The 18,765-nt window shown below is 30.2% G+C and overlaps 7 protein-coding genes across 7 annotated transcripts; 2 read left to right on the top strand and 5 right to left on the bottom strand.

Annotated features, from left to right (window-relative positions):
• Positions 1 to 1,693: 1,693 nt before the first annotated feature.
• BX663DRAFT_136748 (SacI homology domain-containing protein) lies at positions 1,694 to 4,279 on the top strand. Its single transcript, XM_051521552.1, has 8 exons — positions 1,694 to 1,754; positions 1,826 to 1,953; positions 2,040 to 2,117; positions 2,178 to 2,443; positions 2,494 to 2,574; positions 2,643 to 2,676; positions 2,755 to 3,528; positions 3,587 to 4,279. The coding sequence occupies exons 1-8, from the start codon at positions 1,732 to 1,734 to the stop codon at positions 4,252 to 4,254; spliced, it is 2,052 nt and encodes a 683-aa protein (XP_051387368.1). The 5' UTR covers positions 1,694 to 1,731; the 3' UTR covers positions 4,255 to 4,279.
• A 69-nt stretch (positions 4,280 to 4,348) lies between these two features.
• On the top strand, positions 4,349 to 6,559 carry BX663DRAFT_529074 (alpha-galactosidase; the record flags this gene model as incomplete). Its single annotated transcript, XM_051530215.1, has 2 exons — positions 4,349 to 5,293; positions 5,348 to 6,559. The coding sequence occupies 2 exons, from the start codon at positions 4,349 to 4,351 to the stop codon at positions 6,557 to 6,559; spliced, it is 2,157 nt and encodes a 718-aa protein (XP_051387367.1).
• Positions 6,560 to 6,753: 194 nt separating this feature from the next.
• BX663DRAFT_548428 (Gti1/Pac2 family-domain-containing protein) lies at positions 6,754 to 8,592 on the bottom strand (the record flags this gene model as incomplete). Its single annotated transcript, XM_051531078.1, has 4 exons — positions 6,754 to 7,042; positions 7,110 to 7,389; positions 7,485 to 8,345; positions 8,421 to 8,592. 4 exons carry the CDS (start codon positions 8,590 to 8,592, stop codon positions 6,754 to 6,756), a joined length of 1,602 nt encoding a protein of 533 aa, XP_051387366.1.
• A 1,723-nt stretch (positions 8,593 to 10,315) lies between these two features.
• BX663DRAFT_447586 (uncharacterized protein) lies at positions 10,316 to 13,611 on the bottom strand. Its single transcript, XM_051523698.1, has 5 exons — positions 13,266 to 13,611; positions 12,576 to 13,170; positions 11,271 to 12,480; positions 10,851 to 11,216; positions 10,316 to 10,787 (listed from the first exon to the last, which is right to left on the bottom strand). Exons 1-5 carry the CDS (start codon positions 13,531 to 13,533, stop codon positions 10,533 to 10,535), a joined length of 2,694 nt encoding a protein of 897 aa, XP_051387365.1. The 5' UTR covers positions 13,534 to 13,611; the 3' UTR covers positions 10,316 to 10,532.
• A 57-nt stretch (positions 13,612 to 13,668) lies between these two features.
• On the bottom strand, positions 13,669 to 14,849 carry BX663DRAFT_495718 (60S ribosomal protein L1-B). Its single transcript, XM_051525683.1, has 2 exons — positions 14,731 to 14,849; positions 13,669 to 14,532 (listed from the first exon to the last, which is right to left on the bottom strand). The coding sequence occupies exons 1-2, from the start codon at positions 14,733 to 14,735 to the stop codon at positions 13,887 to 13,889; spliced, it is 651 nt and encodes a 216-aa protein (XP_051387364.1). The 5' UTR covers positions 14,736 to 14,849; the 3' UTR covers positions 13,669 to 13,886.
• Positions 14,850 to 14,864: 15 nt separating this feature from the next.
• On the bottom strand, positions 14,865 to 15,394 carry BX663DRAFT_495714 (uncharacterized protein). The gene is made up of 3 exons (XM_051525682.1): positions 15,321 to 15,394; positions 15,064 to 15,258; positions 14,865 to 15,004 (listed from the first exon to the last, which is right to left on the bottom strand). Exons 2-3 carry the CDS (start codon positions 15,115 to 15,117, stop codon positions 14,894 to 14,896), a joined length of 165 nt encoding a protein of 54 aa, XP_051387363.1. The 5' UTR covers positions 15,118 to 15,258; positions 15,321 to 15,394; the 3' UTR covers positions 14,865 to 14,893.
• A 47-nt stretch (positions 15,395 to 15,441) lies between these two features.
• On the bottom strand, positions 15,442 to 18,521 carry BX663DRAFT_495711 (uncharacterized protein). Its single transcript, XM_051525681.1, has 8 exons — positions 17,883 to 18,521; positions 17,757 to 17,807; positions 17,623 to 17,688; positions 17,504 to 17,551; positions 17,201 to 17,377; positions 16,034 to 17,140; positions 15,611 to 15,759; positions 15,442 to 15,537 (listed from the first exon to the last, which is right to left on the bottom strand). Exons 1-8 carry the CDS (start codon positions 18,417 to 18,419, stop codon positions 15,492 to 15,494), a joined length of 2,181 nt encoding a protein of 726 aa, XP_051387362.1. The 5' UTR covers positions 18,420 to 18,521; the 3' UTR covers positions 15,442 to 15,491.
• Positions 18,522 to 18,765: the final 244 nt, after the last annotated feature.

The following is an 18,765-nucleotide window of genomic DNA, read 5'->3' as shown; positions in this document are numbered from 1 at the left end:
CTAAAGTTTATGCAAACTACTTGAGAAATTATTCTTCTTATTAAGTAAAATAAATACCTATTTTATTATATACATTAGCACGTATAGATACTAATTCCACATTATTCTCTTCTACAAAATATGTATACTATCTATGTATATTTACTGATTATTTACGAAAAAATTATATGGATAGATAACTTTATCAAGATTTTTAACCTTTATTATATGAGAATAAACTTTGCTTGTTTATAGTACATCATGATGGGATATGAATTGTTATGAATAGACGGCTAAAGAAAGCAATATTCATTACAGTAATAAGTCAAAATTCTTAACTAGTTTCGAGCATCTTATATGCTTGCTTATTCTCATTGTTTTAAGGAAAGGTATTAATTGAGAGCACTATTTTTTTTTATTAAAAGGGTACAAAGGACTATTGAATTTGCTATGCTTTGAGGATGTAGTACTCCTTATCTAATCGAATAATAGTAAGTATGATAGAATAAGTAATAGACTATATTTATAATAAGATGAATCAAATAACAAATGAGCTGTATATAAAAATCAATAATATCAAATTATTTTGAATGTAAACAACTTTAAAGCGTTATCCTAAACAGAAGATATAAGTCGTTTTATATATTTAACGAAATAAACTCTTAAACATAGGAAACATTTGCACGTCATATAAGAGAAAGCCTATAAAATTCTACATTCTTCTTTAATTCAAGCACTATTTATATACTCAATAGACGTTAGCTCATTCTTTTTGAAAATGATTTTATCGCTATCTTTCTTCTACTTTATAATGAATAAACAGCCTCAACATATACATATTGCTTCATATTTGTATAAGCTATATTGTAGCATTAAGCTCATCGTGCAATATACATATTCTATCTTTACGAATTCTTGGACACTATTTATTTATTATCAAGTTTAGCCAATAACTGGAGGAATATAAATAGTGTAGATCCTATAGAATTCATTTACTAAGAATTAAAAGTAACTAAATATGATTTGAGGAAGCATTTATTACTAATCATTAATAGTATCTCTTCTAAAATAGAGTCTTCATTAAGATGATATTATGTGATAATAACTATTATTGTTAAACGTATAACATTATCCTTTAACTCTGATTATAATAGACCAAATTATATGAAATTAATGACAATGGTGTAAAATTCACTGTTTAAAATAAGATATAGTATTATTTGTATATGTATGTAGCTATTCCAATTATAATCATTTCCGTTATATGCTTTATTATGCTGTAAAGTTAGTGAAATTTAGGATTTATGTGTAAATGCATATTTAATTATAATACTACCAATTATTTCCAAGTGGCTATTCTATCATAATTAGTGAAGAAAAGAATTATATCATTCATGTTATTAAAGCTAGTATGGATAATCGTAAAATTCGTTATTTTAAATGCTATAAGAAACAGTAGTTTAGAAGCCTTTGTTTATTATTACATTTTTATTCTTTCTCTGCCATTTTCTTCATCAGTACTATTAAAAGAAGAATATTGACTGAAAATTTAACCCAATGTCAAGAAAAGGCTTTTAAAATATAGGTCCCCAAACTTATTACAATTTATAGAAATATGTTGGAGGTAATCAAATTTCCTTTTAAAAATTTAATCTCAGATCGCCTTATAAGTCAAAAAAAAAACTGTTACAATAAAATTGACAAGGCTCATTATACTTCATACACAAATATTCTCTTTTATTAATATATAAAATGATATATGAACAGCTTGAATTGTAAGAACTAAACATTATAGAGTCTTTTTTTGTTTTATATGTTTATCTGATTATATCATGTTCACATGTAGATGCATAACTAATGAAACATACCACTTTACACCATTAATAGAACCAGCCAAAAAAGAATCGTCGACTATGATACATCAACTAGAAACACTAACAGTGTATAGGAATTCTGGTGAAATACAACTTAATGGTAAATATATATGCATATATAAATATATGTATTTATAAATTAAATTCATATACATTTGTCTTCATTTACTAATACTTAAAAATAAGCTCCACAAATACAAAACGCAAAGATAGAGAAAGAAATGATAGTTTATGGTATATTGGGATTCATAAGACTTCAAGCAGGTATTATCAATATAATATATACGATAAGAAAATTATTCTTTATTTTAACTTTGTAAATAGGGGAATATATGATTGTAATAACGAATTGTCATAGAATTGGTACACTTATGCATGGAGCAGATATATTACGTGCAACAGCTTTCCAAACTTTGCCTCTTTCACGACAAGATAATTATGGACTCACAAATGAGCAATTAGATGATGAGCAAAGATACATTCAATTAATAGAAAATCATTTGAAGCAAAATAATTTTTATTTTTCTTATAAATATCCTATTACTTTACCTATTCAAAAGCAACTGGAAATGGATAATAGTTGGAGACATGTAAGTTGGATAGTAAAGATGATACTATTTAACTTACCCTTATTTAATAGGCAGATACAAGATTTTATTGGAATAGATATTTAAATGAGAAATTAATAGCTGCAACTGTTAATTCAAAGATACAAAGAGATGTAAGTACTTGTATTTTTATATTATGTATATTTCACTATAAATACAAATATATTTTCAATTTATATAGTTTAGTTCTTTTATATTACCTGTCATACAAGGATGTAAGGAAGAAAGAGAGACATTTTATATATACATATATATGTATAAAGACTTGAATTTTTGATTTAATATGTCTATAGTTGTATCAATTATTCCTACTGTTATCAATAATAGAGCAGTAACTTTTGCTTTAATAAGTCGACGTAGTCAAGAGCGTGCTGGTACACGTTATTTTAGTCGTGGGTTAGATGAATTTGGTTTTGCTTCTAATTTTGTAGAAACAGAGCAACTTTTATTCTGTGATCCTTCAAAATCACTTGTGCAAACTAATTCTATTTGTGCTTCTTTTATTCAAACTCGTGGCAGTATACCAGCGATATGGGGTCAAATACCCAATACACGCTATACACCAAAATTATGGATGAATGCAGATCTAAATGATGATAAGGTTTTGAACACTTCTAGGTTACATTTTGATCAACAAATTAAGCATTATGGGCCACAAATACTTGTTAATCTTGTTAATTCAAAGGGGTATGAACTTCCTATAGGCCAACTATTTGCTACTATAGTACAGAAACTTGCTAATCCAAATTTAAAATATATTCATTTTGATTTTCATCGAGAATGTTGTAAAATGAGATGGAATCGAGTTCAATTACTAGTTGATCAGTTGGAACCCGATTTAAGGGAACAAGGATATTGTCTTTATAATTCAATGTCTGAACCCAAATTGAAAAGAAGACAAATATCAGTAGTACGTACAAATTGCATGGATTGTTTAGATAGAACAAATGTAGTTCAAAGCACATTGGGTAGATGGGTCCTAAATAGACAGTTACGTGAAATGGGTATTTTACAATCAACAGAAGTTATTGAAAATGATGAGCAGTTTATGCAAATATTCAAAATTGGTATGGTATAAAACAGAGATATAAATGATATACGGCTAAAATAGTAGGTATTCTATAGTTTGGGCTGATAATGCTGATGCCTTAAGTGTCCCATATTCTGGTACAGGCGCTTTAAAAACTGATTTTACAAGGACTGGTAAACGTACCCGGCTTGGGCTTCTACATGATTTTAATAATTCAGTTATGCGATACATAAAGAATAATTATTTAGATGGATCAAGACAAGACGGTATAGACTTAATACTTGGAAAATATAAAGTCATGACATCATCACATATAACAAGTCCTTTCAAATCAAATGGTTCATTTTGGATTATCAAATTAATTCCATTCTATTGTTTAGCATCACTTGCATTATTCTTTGCATTATTATTTTCACCGAATCAATATCTTTTTTACTTTTTTGGTGACTCATCATTAGCTTATATATCAATGCTTTCATTCTCCTTCACCGTCTTTCTTACTTGTTGGCTATTTATTCAACAAAATGGGACTAAATTTGTAGACTGGCCAAAGCTTTTACCTGAAGCATATAATAAGATGTTTAACAGCAATGAGCTTTTATTTAGTAATCATTATAATCAAAGCAGTAATATAGTAGGAACTATTCAGAGCAAAACAAATGATTTAGTTCACAAGTGGACTACAAGAAGAAATAGTACAGCTATTTTGAATCAAGTAGAGCAAGGATATGAATTAATGCCCCCTTTAAAAAAGACAACGTAACACAATAAATTTGCATGATTTTATAAGCTATAAATATCTATATGTTTTTTTTTTTCGCTGTGAACTTTTTTTTTTAACACAAAAGTAAAAGAAAATGCTTTTAATAAAACCAGGAATTCAAGCTCATCCAACAGAGCTTGTTTGGTATTTAACAACACACCAGTCCACTTATGTCATTGGTGTTGACATCAAGACAAAAACAGTTTTAAATCTTTATTGGGGTCCTCGTCTCTTGACATTAAACGATGTTGAGCTTCCCGTAAAACTTCCTCGAGAAAGAAGTTCACAGGACCCTGCTATAACTTCTGCTCCAGAAGAATTTCCGGTTTTTGGTGGTCTTCGTTATGGACCTGATGTTTTGAGAATCGAATTCGATAATGGTACACGTGAATTAGACCTTATATATACAGATGCCATCATTAATGATTCACAAGAACTCATCATCACTTTAAAAGACAAAGTTCATAAATCACTTGAAGTAAGACTTCATTATAAGTTAGATGTAAAAAACAACCTAATCCTTCGTCATACAGTGCTAGAGAACTTGGCCAAGATAACAGAAAATGAGTCTTTTAGGATTTCGAAGGCACAAACTGCAGCTTGGCATATTCCTCCTCCCCCGTTAGGTAGACAACGTGAATTGGTCACATTAGCAGGTGCTTGGTCAAGTGAGACGCAGGTTCAGAAACATTCAATTCAACCTGGAACATCGCATCTTCTTCAATCAACTCGTGGAATCCCATCAGCACAGGTATACCCTTATTTTGCCATCAGGGATCCAGATATAAATGAAACTTATTTTGGTACACTAGGTTGGAGTGGAAATTGGGAAATTGAGATACATACTGATATCGAGAATCAAACAACCATTACAGGTGGAATGCATGATCGTGACTTTGGCTTTATTTTATCACAAGATCATCCTAGTCTTGAGTTGCCTGTTTTCGTTGCTGGTTTTACTTCAGAGGGTCTATCAGGCGCACGTCTATCACTAACAAATCATATTCGAGATAGTAAAAATACCGATGGTAAGAAAAAAGTGGATTCGATCTTTGATGACGAATTAATTGCACCTGTGTTATATAACGGATAGGAGGCTTTTGGATTCCAAGTTGGATACGCAAATCAGAAAAAGATGGCGGAAAAAGCTGCTGCATTAGGAATAGAGCTGTTTGTTGTCGATGACGGCTGGTTTCATGGACGACACTCAGACAAAGCAGGATTAGGAGATTGGTTTGTAGATAAATTAAAGTTTCCGCTTGGTTTAAGACCATTAGCAGATCATGTTCACAACTTGGGAATGCAGTTTGGTCTTTGGTTTGAGCCTGAAATGGTAAATCCAAATTCTAATCTTTATCGAAAACATCCTGACTGGGTTTACTTTTATCCCGAACGAACACGACATGAAGCTAGGAACCAGCTTGTATTGAACATCTGTAAGCCAGAAGTGCAGCAATACCTTTTAGAGTCAATTGTAGCAATTGTGAATGAAGTAGGTGTAGATTATATTAAATGGGATATGAATCGACCTATATCTGAGGCAGGAGGATCTCCAGAACTGGGGAAAATAGTTTGGATTAATCATGTAAAATCATTTCATTACTTGATTGAGCAAGTAAAACTACGGTCCAATCACCCAATTAAGATAGAATCATGTTGTAGTGGTGGGGGTCGAGCTGATTTGTCAATTCTAAAGCGTGTACAATCTTGCTGGCCCAGTGATAATACTCGACCAGATGCACGACTTCTGATCCAACATGGAGCATCTTTAATTATGCCACCTAATATGATGAGCTGCTGGGTGACAGATTCCCCTAATGATGATCCTCATACCATCATTCCTATTCCCTATCGATTTCATGTCTCTTTCATGGGCGCTCTTGGCATTGGATCTAACCTTAATAAATTAAATACAGATGAATTTGAAACATATAGACGCTGGATTGTGCTGTATAAAAGCATTAGACATGTTTTACAAAAGGGCAATTTGGATTGGCTAGTAATACCAACTATGAACAATGTCTCTTGTTGCATTACTCAAACAACAACTCAAATGGGTGATGAATCAGTTATATTAGCATTTAGACAAACAAGCCCCTTTTGGTTTCCCTTGCGACCTATTCGATTACGTCGCTTGATTGCGATCGCCATGTATGATGTAAGAATTTGGAGTGATGATCCTCTCATTCCTGTATTTACAGGCATTATATCTGGAACAGCTTTAATGAACAGAGGTCTTTCATTGCCCTATTTAACTTCAAAAGCATATAGTAGTGTTGTTGTACATATAAAACAAAAACTATAAAATTAAAATTAAGAATATACATATATGTTTATTATTATATAGTATATATGAATCAAAGGGAATAAAGAATTGTATTTATAGATTCGGTTAGAAATATGTTTTTTTGTTATTAAAAGAACGGAAGGAGTAACAGTTTATTATTGTAAAAGGTGATTATTGTTTGATTTTTTTTTTCATTAAGATAAAACCTCTTTTTAACCTTCTAGGCTTGAAGGAGAAGGGAGTAAAGGTAATGTGATATTGTTTTTGTTTTGTTGTTGTAATAAAGGATAATAGTTTGAAGAAGTATCATTATCCTTTGTTGAATGATGATGAACTAATGCGCCTAATGCATTGTTATATGCGGTATGCTGGTTGCCATCATTAGTAGTAGTAGCAGTAGTAGACAATACATTATTGTAACTGATAATAGTAGAAGGTGATTTATTATTTTGAGGAGAAGAACCCGTTTCGGATACTGGGTTTTCTCGAACACTACTCTCGCTAAATAATAGAATGAGAATTAATGGTCTTATTTTTTTTTTTTCATGCTTTTATATGCTACAACTACCTCATAAAGTTATGATGATAGGGTAAAGTATTTTGATTTGATAGACGCTTATTATCTTGTTCATCATAATACAAAGGATGAAAATTATGATTAGTGTCCATAGGTATAGTAAGTTGATGTGTCAAATGAGCAGCAGTTGAATGATATGGTCCAAGAGAACCTCGTCTTCTAGAGTCTTCCATATGCGTAATAGTTTCAATCTTTGATTTTATATGTGGTTTATTGTTATTTTCAATTCCATTAGGCTCAAAATTAGCAAGTTTACGTGAATGTTCTATTGCTATAATTTAATAATATTTGCCCCGTCTTTTTTTTAGTACTTTTATGAAAATATATACATATCTATTTATATGTATATGTAATAAAAAATATTACCAAGATAAGCATCATCATAATTATGGTTAACTCTTGGCTGATAATAACCTTCATGACTTGAATATTGACCTAAAGCAAATCTTTTACGAGAATTTGGACCATTGAGAATTAAGTTACTAAATGATGATGAGGAAGACATAGTTGAGCTGGATGATGAAGGAGATAGGCTAGGCCTCTTCTTCTTATGGCCATTACGATTTTTCATAATCATAAACTGTTGATGTTCTGCATATTCAACTGATGGTTGAACTCTAAAGCTTTGCTTCAAGATCAACTCGGGTGCTATTTGAAGAGATGATAACTTGGGAATAGATGACGGTGTTACTAACTCTTTAACTATATCAAGGACATCAGATGTTGTATAATAATTAATTAGATGTTGTGTGGTTCCATTAATATGAATGCTAATGGTCTTTTTAATCAACCCATCCTTTTTAAATCTGTAGGTATCGGTTAAGGATCCTATCAAACAACGTTCTCTGCTATTAAGATTAGATTTTGAAATATGTTGACGATGATAACGATTTTGTTCTTTTAACATACTACTCAGAGCTTGTTCACTATGACTAGTACTAATGTTATTGATAGTATCTTCTTTTTCATTACATTGTAATTGATTTAGATTATTATTACTGCTGCTACTGATATTCTCTTCTCTATAAGCTGATGAACTGTATTTAGATAAAGTATAAGCAGAAGAAGAGCGTTGCTGACATTCATTATTGTTATTTGAACTATTATTTTGGCGTTTATTTCTTTGTTGGTGCAATGTTTCGCGACTTTCAAGCTCACGATATATTAAAAAGTTACCGAGAATTCGAGATGGGCTCCAAATGAATCCATCAGTCCATCTTCTAATACCTATATATATATATATATTTCCCGCGTAAGTTTATGTATATGCATTTACAATATGTATAATTTTTTTTGTTATACCTGATTCTCGTTCATCAAAAACATAAACAGCTCCAGATCGAATAGAATTTCTTTCACGATCTTGCAGTCTACGAGTCACTTTTGGTAGCATTCCTCTTTGGCAAGCTTCAAAGATTAATAAAGCATCAGTAGTAGTTTCAATAAAACCATGAAATGTTTCGTTTGCTGACATACTATTGTATATAAAATTAATAATAATAAAAAAAAAGTATAAGAAGAAAAAAGTAAAAAGAGAATTATTTTATGCTTTGATTTTTTTTTTTAAAAAAAAAGGAAGATATTGTATATGTATAAAAATAAAAATACGGAGACTATCATATAAATCAAAAAAATGAGGTTTTATTTACCTATTGTGAAATGTAAGGGGGCACTAAAATAGGAAAATAAAATCATTTCTTCTGTTATCTTTTTAATCATGGTTAATGGATAATTATACACTAGATTTGTAAATACATTATTTGTGATATAAATATATATTTATATGCATGCTCAGTATCTTTTTCTTTTATCAATTTAACAAGTATCATTTTATCATAAGTGTATCAATGTAAATTCTACATTTAGAATATCTCGTAGTATTTATATACATGAATTAGGCACATAGAATTCCTATTATTTTTTTTTTTATTTGTGTACTTGAAATGCATCTAATTTACGTGTATACAAAAGTAAGTAAACTTTTTCATATATTACATAATAAACTTCGTTTCATATACTATATATATCTGTGCGCTAGATTATAATTTATTATTCTCATTTATAAATTGTTGTGTATATCTTTGAGTTTTTCTTCCATATTGACAAAATCTAATTACATATAATATTTGCCCTTAAATTTTTTAGCGATTCTCGTACATATAATATAAAAAAACAGAAGCGCACCAGCAGGATTAAAAGCTGAACGAAAAATTCTTTTTAATCCTTATATTACTCAAGTTCTTTTCTATTACGAAAATAAAAGTATCTATGTATGTAACTGCTGTCCTCTTATACCTCATCTCCTTTATATACATGTAAAAGATTTTGGTATATATTTTTTATCTCCAGGATAAGTCCATTTTTTGTTTCTCCTCTTCCCCCTCATTTCTAAATTAACCTCTCCTTTTACATGTCGAAACAAAAAAAAAAAAAAAAAAAAAAAAAAAAAAAAAAAAAAAAAAAAAAAAGATGATGATGATACTATACACTACAATAATTTTTAATATTATGTAATAAGTCAAGATAGTAGATGGTTAATACAAGTATATAGCACAATATCATATGTATTTTATATATATATATAGATGAATCAAAATACATGACAGAAAGCAAACTTCATCTACTTTACAAAATAACTTTTTGCATTATTTTTACTTTATTATTTATATGCATTTTTTTTTTTTAAAAAAAAAATCTCCTTAATAAATATGAAGTTTACAAGTAAAATTAACTTTTTATCTCCTTTTGTATATATTTTTTTTCTTTTTTCAAAGCTACACTATAATAAAAAAAAAAGCTTCTACATCTCCTGTCCATGAAAATGAAATGTTCTAAAGGAGGAAAAAAAAAAGTTGTACATAGGGTTCAATGAAATATTCTTATTATGACATATGCCATCAGATATACATACACCATACTTGTGTGTATACATATTTTACATTCTCTATATTAAATATGACGATTGATGACGATAATACAAAATATTTACAAGAGTCTTTAAGGAATGTGTAGTGTAAGCTATCTACTTTAACTTAATAACCATAGTTTAAACATTAAGCATATATAAACATAGAGCTTTTATAGTGTATACATATTAGTCCTAATTGAAATATATAATTTACATTATACATTTGAAAGTGTAATAATAAACATATACATATTTATATTTTCTTTTTAAAAATAAAGGTATACATATTGTATAGAAAAGTTGATCTTATTTATGTTAGTATACAATATCACATAAATTTGTTTTTAAAGCATAACTTATCTGAATAAGTATAAGCTTAAACGTATAATATTATACGGCAAATAAATTAACACTAAAATATATAATGATATTTAAAATAAGTATTATATAATTAGTAAGTATAGTACAGATAGTTAAAGGGAATAAGTTATTGAATATAATATTCTCTAGGTATTCTTTGATGCCGAAGAAGGTCGACGAAATTCATGTCGTTTTACAAGATAATTCAACACATCCATTACTTCCTCTAATTTTTTTTTACGATCTTGCAATATCAGATGCTTTTCTACAGACGGATTTTCTTTAGCAAAGTCTTCAATCTCTACAGAAGACATGGGATGCATAATACGATCATCAATTACATCCACAGGGAGATTGAAAAAGAATTCATTCAATAATTCTACTTGAATAAACATAACAGCCTAATGACATTTTTTTTTTCATAAGTAAAATAAGTTATTATTATTATTATTATTTAATCTTACTGTATATGTTAACTTTTCTGCTACAATATCCAAAAAGACTTCAGGACAAAATTGCTTATTTTCAGAAGTTTTACATTGTCGACTATTTAAAGCTGCTAATCGATATTTAAGAATCATGGCACGATCTTGTAAAAATAAAGCCTCTTTTGCCTTCTCAAATAACAACTGTGATTGTTGATTATTATTGATTTGATTGTTATTTGTTTTTTCATTATCCAAAACATATCTAATTGCGCTACGTAACCGTTTTCTTCCAATACTCTTTTTTAATGTCCAGAGCATATCCTCACACATTCCTAGTTCTTTCTCTAATAACTTAATAGTCCTTTTAACACCATCTTTCCATTCATCTTCAGTTACTTCAACCTATTACATTTAATAAGTCGCATTACTTATATCTCTTTATCTATCTATTTATACCTCATATTTATAGGGTTTAATTGTATTCTCCACTTGATCACTTGTTGATAAGAACTTTTGCCCAAGCATTTCTCCAGTATATTCTACAATCTTCTTTTGAATATGAGGATGAAATTCAAGGGGCTCAATCTGAACTAAACGCTTCATATTATTCATAATCACATCTATTACAACTTGAGTCGTTAAGCGCCCAATGCCACTTTTAGTCATAGCTGCAGCAGCTAAATCTAATTTGTATGGCCAGTAGAATTCATCTGATGAGGGCAACCCCTTTGTGATATTTAATATATTAGGATCTGACCAATATTGTTCAGCACAAATATTAAGGACATTTTGTTCAACAAGCAAACGACGCACTTCAGATCGTAATTGAGGTTTTCCGAGAGCATTTGAAAATATTTTGAAGTGACGTTTAAGCTCATTCATTGTGTCTGTTAAATAGGAGGCAGCTGTCATTTCTCGATCATTGTATACTACTTTGAAAATATATCGAGTTTCCTCTAATTCATTTTTAACTGAATTAACTATGCTATAGATGGAACGTCCCATAGACTGCTCGATCATACTAAATATTTGATGGCGAATAATATGATGCTGCTGCTCTCGGTATTCATCTGCTGCTTGATTAGGAAAATAATGCATGGTTGTATCAATATAGCCCAATAATAAATTACGTGATAGATGTAAATCATAATCATTTTTATTGCTAACGACGGTAGCAGGTTCCTGATTTTGTTCAACCTCATTGACAGCAGATGTCGTCTCTGTGTTGTTGTTTTTGGTTTCTATTCCTTCATTTTTTGCTGCTGTTAATATCCCTACTGTTCTTCTACCGAGTGGATCAAATTTTTCACATATTTTCAATGTAGGGTTTTCCTTTAAAGGTATTGATGTATCACAAACAACCATAATTATTGCCTGAGGATTTTGTTTAATATATTCTTCATATAACGTTGTATTACTGTTAGTGTTATTGGGTAAATCATAGAGATTAAGAAAAGGCACATTAGGTGCAGAAATAGATATTCTAATTATATCGTCATGCTTCTTCTTATTTATTTGTTGTTTTATCAACTCAGATGCTTCCTTCAAATCAAAATACTTTTTTCCCTCTGTTTGTTGGCTGGATAACAATTCTACTCTAGGCTCTTTTAAGTCTGGGTCATTTACAAATCGAAATTCAAAAACAGTATTATCGTTATAAACTTCCCTAAAATATGAGATATAAGTATATATGGCACGTATATAGAACATAACTAGCTAGCTTTTATATATATATATATATATATATATATATATATATACCTCGCTAATAAGAAAGGTTGCCCTAATATAGAATCTACTATGGTAGATGAATTATCTTGATCATCAATACCTCTAGACCCAATAATAACCATAGACGGAATGGCAGGGATAATAGGATGATGAATTGATAAAAGTGTGTTTCGTATATTTGCAAACTTTTTACACAAAAGTAAGAATTGTTGATCTTGATATTTCATTTTTAATGCGGCATTTTCTTCCTGTTCCTCTTCTTCTTCTTCTTCTTCTTCTACTACTACTACTGCTGCTGCTACTACTTCTTCTTCTTCTTCTTCCTTCTCCTCTTCTTTTACAATAGACTGTGGTATTATGACTGTTTCTTTTTTCTCAGTTTCTGCTAACGGTTGTAGAATAATATTTCCTTCTTTCTCTTGAGATGTTTCCTTTGTGTTGTATGTATGGTTTAACGACGATGATTCTTCAACTGATTTATCCCTTTTCAATATGTCACGAAGAAGATCTGATAGTTTAATATTCATCTCTGGTATCCTGATATCAATATCTTCTATACTTTCCCCAAAACTATTCAACTTTCCCTTTATATCCGATATAAATTCATGCCCTTTATTTGCCAACTCTATATTTGATACACTTGTTAACTGGTAGAGTCTATTATATACATACATATATATATATATATACATATTCATATTATTATTGTTATTACTATACCTTGGAATTTATCTGAGGCTGCACTTGCACCTGCAAGAGCAGTTCCAGTGAGAATTAAAGGTAATCTAGTAGCTTTAAGAGTTGTTCGTACAATGGTAGGTATAATCGATATCGAACGATGTTGTATAAATAATGTATTATTATTATTGGGTATCATAATCCTAGGTCGAACATTAGGTCTTATTAATGGATAATGTCGTTGTAGATGAATACGTCTTTTCGCTTCATTTCTAATGTTGCCTCTTAATTTAGCACCAATTTGAAACATAATAATTTAGAGTTAAAAAGAAAAAAAAAACACACACATACACACAAACATTCCTTTATAATTATAACACAGGGAAAGCTTATATAACAGGACTAACGTCACATAAAAATAAATAAAATAAGCCACATAGTAATATTTATGTTATATTTAAATATTTTTTTATTAAGGGATCATAAACAATATATTATAGTCATGATAGCTCCCAAATGATTTTACATATTTATAAAACCTTGGTAAAACCGTCAGAGTAATAATTTTTTTTAAAGAAAAATTAGAGGTTCAAGTTTGTTAACATGACAAATGAACATAATGCTTATATAATTGATGCCCCTTTATAAAAAAAAGGACCCTTCTTAGAAGAGACGGTGGGGCTTACCCATGGTGGACTTCAAGTACAAAGACTTGATGTTTTGCCAGTGCTTCTTCAACAAGGAGACGAGGAAGTTGACAGCCAACATGATGTTAGCAACCAATTGATCTTCAGTCATATCGAGGTGACCAACAGCAACACCGAGACAGAGAACCTTCTTAAGTTGGAACTTGATGGTGGAACGGATTTCGTTGGCCTTGTCGGTCAAAGAGTCGTTGTGAGAGACAGGGGTAGGGAACTTACCGACCTTGTGAAGACCAGGACCCAAAAGACGAGGAATTTGCTTGATCAAAGCTTCAGAGGCCAAGAAAGCATCATACTTCTTAGCGAGCTTCTTGATGAGCTTCTTGTTCTTGTTGAGCTTCTTAAGATCGTCAACAGATTGGAATTCCATACCGGCACCCTTGGCTTGATCACAGTGGAAAGCATCACCAAGAACACAGACGGTCATACGGGGACGAGCGATGTTGGGCAACTTGATGGTACCAGAGAAACGCTTATCACGTTGAGGATCGTAGTTCTTCAAACCAATTTGAAGTTCAACGGTTTCAGTGAAGTTACGTTGCTTCTCCTTGGAAGCAGCTTGGATTTGGTTGACAATTTCTCTGACGGTAGCAGCGCTGACTTTGCTATAATGTTTTGTAAAAAAAAAAAAGAGAAAAATGTCAATATTGCTATTTCTTTAGAAAGTTTACATTATCCATCCATCCATTTGATAAAGATAATAGAAAGATTTATATTTAAACAGTAAACAGATGATGTATTAACATAAGTGAACAAATGGATGGATGGATGGATGGACGTATCATTTGGATATTCCTCTTTACCTCATTGTTGATAGATGAAAAAGGGAAGGAAAAATAGAGGTACTGATTTTAGTCCGAATTCATAAATCAAATCTGAGTTTAAATTATATGAATCGCCTTTTTTTTTTAAAAAAAAAAAAGAAAAAAAAGAAAAATGAAACACAGCAAAGAACAATATATTTATTCAACGAGAAGATTTATCATTTTTATCGTTGTCCTTATGAGATTTAAACCATTTAGCTGTTTTATCTTTCAATTCTTCAAGTACAGTTTCGGGTTCTCTTTCAGCTTTAATCTTTATTTTTTAAAAGACTATTAGCAACTGCCAAGTAAGTTTAGATATCAATTACTTACATCAGCTTCACTTTCTGTAGCCAACTTTTCATTCCACTTTGGAGCATTTTGCATCAAACTATCTGTATTATCAACTAAGATAAATGATGCTATCAATAAAAGTGAGTAACTTTACTCTATTTATCTACTTTACTTTTTTCCTGGTTAGAGTTAACATTATTCTTTGAGAACAAGCAGTATGTGAAAGACAAAGATCTATCGTATATATTTTTTTAACAAATACTTTTGTTTTGTATTCAATAATAAATGATTTGTACCTAGTTTGTTGAGAAGATAACTTGGGTCTGAGTGAAGAGAATTTAATCAATCTATTCATTATATATTATTAAATAATACAGAAGAAAAAAGTAAAAAAAAAAAATAAATGAAGCTCATGGGTTATTTTTGTGTCAAAATGCATAAAAAACAAGCAGTAAACTTTATTAAAATTAAGAGGAATGCCCATGTATTTCTGATTGTAATTGATGTACAAGTCTGTAAAAAGAATATTTTAATATGTATACATTTATAAAAAAAAACAAACGTTAAATGTTTACTTATTTTATACCTGATAAGATGTGCATTTTCATTAAGATGTGCCATACAACCTTTCTTTATATCTTGAACGAGGATTTCGTTATTCTTCGAAATTATTTCCCAATGAGTTACTCTATCTTTTAGCTTGTTTGATTCTTTTTCATATTCGATTAGTTTATTCTACATTATATAAACATGAAATATTTGTATTTACGGTCTTTTTTTTTAAAGCATCAAAGTATAATACTATATACATATATGTGGTTGTATAATAATAATGTACAGCATGTTATTATTACTGAATAAACTTACACACACACACACACACACACACACACACACACACACACACAGAGATATATACCTTCCATTTCTCTTCATTAACAATAATAATAAAAAAAATAGGGGAGAGGGGAGGGTATTTTCAAAGAAAATAATAGATCTTAAAACTCACCTCATAACCTTCAATGTCTTTTTCATATCTATCAATCGTATGATTTGTTTCTATTTGTAATTTTTCCATTTCTTTTTGCTTTGCAGCAACTAAAGCTTTTATACGATATGCATAATCTTCTAATTCTCTATTTTTAGTGTTTACAATGATTTGATATTGATCGTGCATCATTTTAATTTCCTTTCTGTGTTGTTCTGCAATTTTAATTAATCTCTTTTGTTCTTCCTCATTCTCATGTAGATGGTTAGTAGATTCTTGATGTCGGTTAATATTAAGGGGACGAGTAGGTGAATGAGGTGGTGTTGTATTTATAGCTAATTTTTGTTCAAGTTTTCCAATTTTCTTTTGAAGTTCCTGTAAAGCATTTACCTTGTCTTGACCTAAACGATTAATTTGTGCCTCATGGGTTTCTTTAATTTCTGCTAAATGTACCCTCAAATCATCTATTTCCTTTTGTTTAGCTTCCAAACGATTTTGACAAACTTGATGATCATTATTGAGATTATTTGAAAGGTCTAATCGCTCATGGTCGTTTTCTGTATCATCTCGATTGGATGATACTGTTTGACTACTTGAAGACCTTTTAGTAGATGTATGCTGTTCTAGTCGAACTGTAGCAGCTTCTAATGAATTTTGTAATGTTTCAACTTGATAGAACAAGTTTTCAATTTGTCTTGACTGTTCTTCAAGTTGTGATTCTTTTGTCTCACAAACTTCATTTAAACGAATCAATTCCTTTTCATGAGTTATCTTGAGTTCATTGATAGCATGTCTATACTGTTCTTCTTTATTGTAAAGTTTATCATGAAGTTGATCCAATTCTTGTTGCGTAGATTTTGTTTTTTCTAGCCACGCCTGGGCTGTATCATCATTACCTGTTTGTAACTGGCGTATTTCTTCTCGATGACGACGTTCAATTGTCTCTATCTGTTGGTGAAACTGGTGCTTAAGCTCTTCGAGGGCTGCTATAGTTGTGCTGAGCTCATTTTGTAGCTTCCGAACATGACTATTCGTTTGAGACTCTTCTAATACATCTATTTGTTTTTGTAATTTAGATAGTGTAGATTGATCTTGTTCGTATGATAGTTTCTGTTCTTTCTTTTGTGTCTATTTTATATACATATATGAATTTCATATTATATATATATATATATATCATGCTCTTACCAACAATGCCATTTCATGGTCTTTTTTCAACTGTTCTTGTTGACGTTCATGTTCCAATTTCATATTCTGGATCTTTTGCTCATAATCTGAATCTAATTCAATTCTAAGGGCTTTGAATTTTCTTTCTTGATTTTTTAGTTCTATTTGATGTGATTCGAAAAGCTCATTTTCTATTTGCTTTCATAACAATAATATCATATTAGGCGGGGCAAAAAAAAAAAAAAAAAAAAAAAAAAAAAAAAAAAAAAAGAAGGGGGGAGTAGGGAAGAGAGGTGGAAATAAATGATATAAATTTATATTTACCTTTTTAAAAAGCTCTGTACTAATTTCATTATTATCCACTGCCAAAGACTTAAAAGGAGAGGGAGGAGAGAGAGAAGTAAGTATTCAATATGATATAAACTTTAATTATTTATCATTACTTTATTTTTTAACTCTTCTTTTAGTTTTTCTAATTCAGCTTCAAGCATGGTCACTCTTGTTTCATGCTATTATTCTCTCTCCTTCAGTAAACTATTACATTATCTTATATGTATATTCATATATATTACTGTACCTGTGCTTTTAAAAATACTTCATTTTCTTTTAATCTTTGTAGTTCTTCTTTCTATTCATTCAGTATATATTTAATTAATTTAAGTATGCAATTTTCTTTTTATGTGTTTATATTTTGTTTCATTACTTGTATTTCATTTAAAGGCTCTAAAACAGCTGATAAAGAAAGTCGTTTATGGTTATTATTTGAATCTTTTGATACTGTTGAAGAAATGGTGTGATTGATTGATGCTCTACGAACTAACGGTGACACAGGCGCTACTGAATGATTATTCGAATTACTAACTAACATAGATCGACGCTTTAGGTTGCTACTTAACCTAGGTGAACTACTAGTGGTAGGTGACTGAAGAGGGGAAGAAGATAGAGGAGGATTCTTAACAGAGGAAGGTGAAGTAGTCCCTACTATTATCTTTTTTTTACCATTATAATTTGGATTAGTTGAGCTATTTTTTGAAACAGTGGGTGATGCGGGTTTATTATTGCTCTGTATGGATGTTCGTCTAGCAGTATGTGGAGCTATCGTTGCCGGGGTAATAACAGCAGCTTTCGGTTTATTTGTCGGCAAATGATCATCACCTGCTGGTTTAATACCTAGTTCGGCCAATACTGACTTTCTTTTCGTACTCGTTCGTCTTGCTAAAGTTGAACTTTTGTCAGACATTTTTTTCTTTCTTTTATTCGTCAACTAATACGAGAGTTAATTCCAAATAATGAAATAAAAGAATGAAAAAGAAGATCTATATAAAATAAAATACAAAAAAAAAAAAAAGAAAAAGAAAAGAAATTACAGACAGACTGCCATTAAAAAAAGGGGGTGGGGATAGGTAGGTGGGTAGGTGGGTAGACAGTTAATACAAAAATAATAAACTTTTTGTATTAGTGCAACATTGTGCTTACTCTTTATTTTATTTAAAGTTACATTTAGAGTATCTTGAGTATCTAATTTGGGAATAGGTACACGACAAACTTCAAGATTTTTATCCAACCAATCAAGAATTTTTTTAGTC

This window comes from Cokeromyces recurvatus (assembly GCF_025118155.1).
Source record: "Cokeromyces recurvatus strain NRRL 2243 chromosome Unknown BX663scaffold_2, whole genome shotgun sequence".
NCBI classification, from domain to species: Eukaryota; Fungi; Mucoromycota; class Mucoromycetes; order Mucorales; family Mucoraceae; genus Cokeromyces; species Cokeromyces recurvatus.
This window is presented reverse-complemented; position numbering and strand designations above follow the sequence as displayed.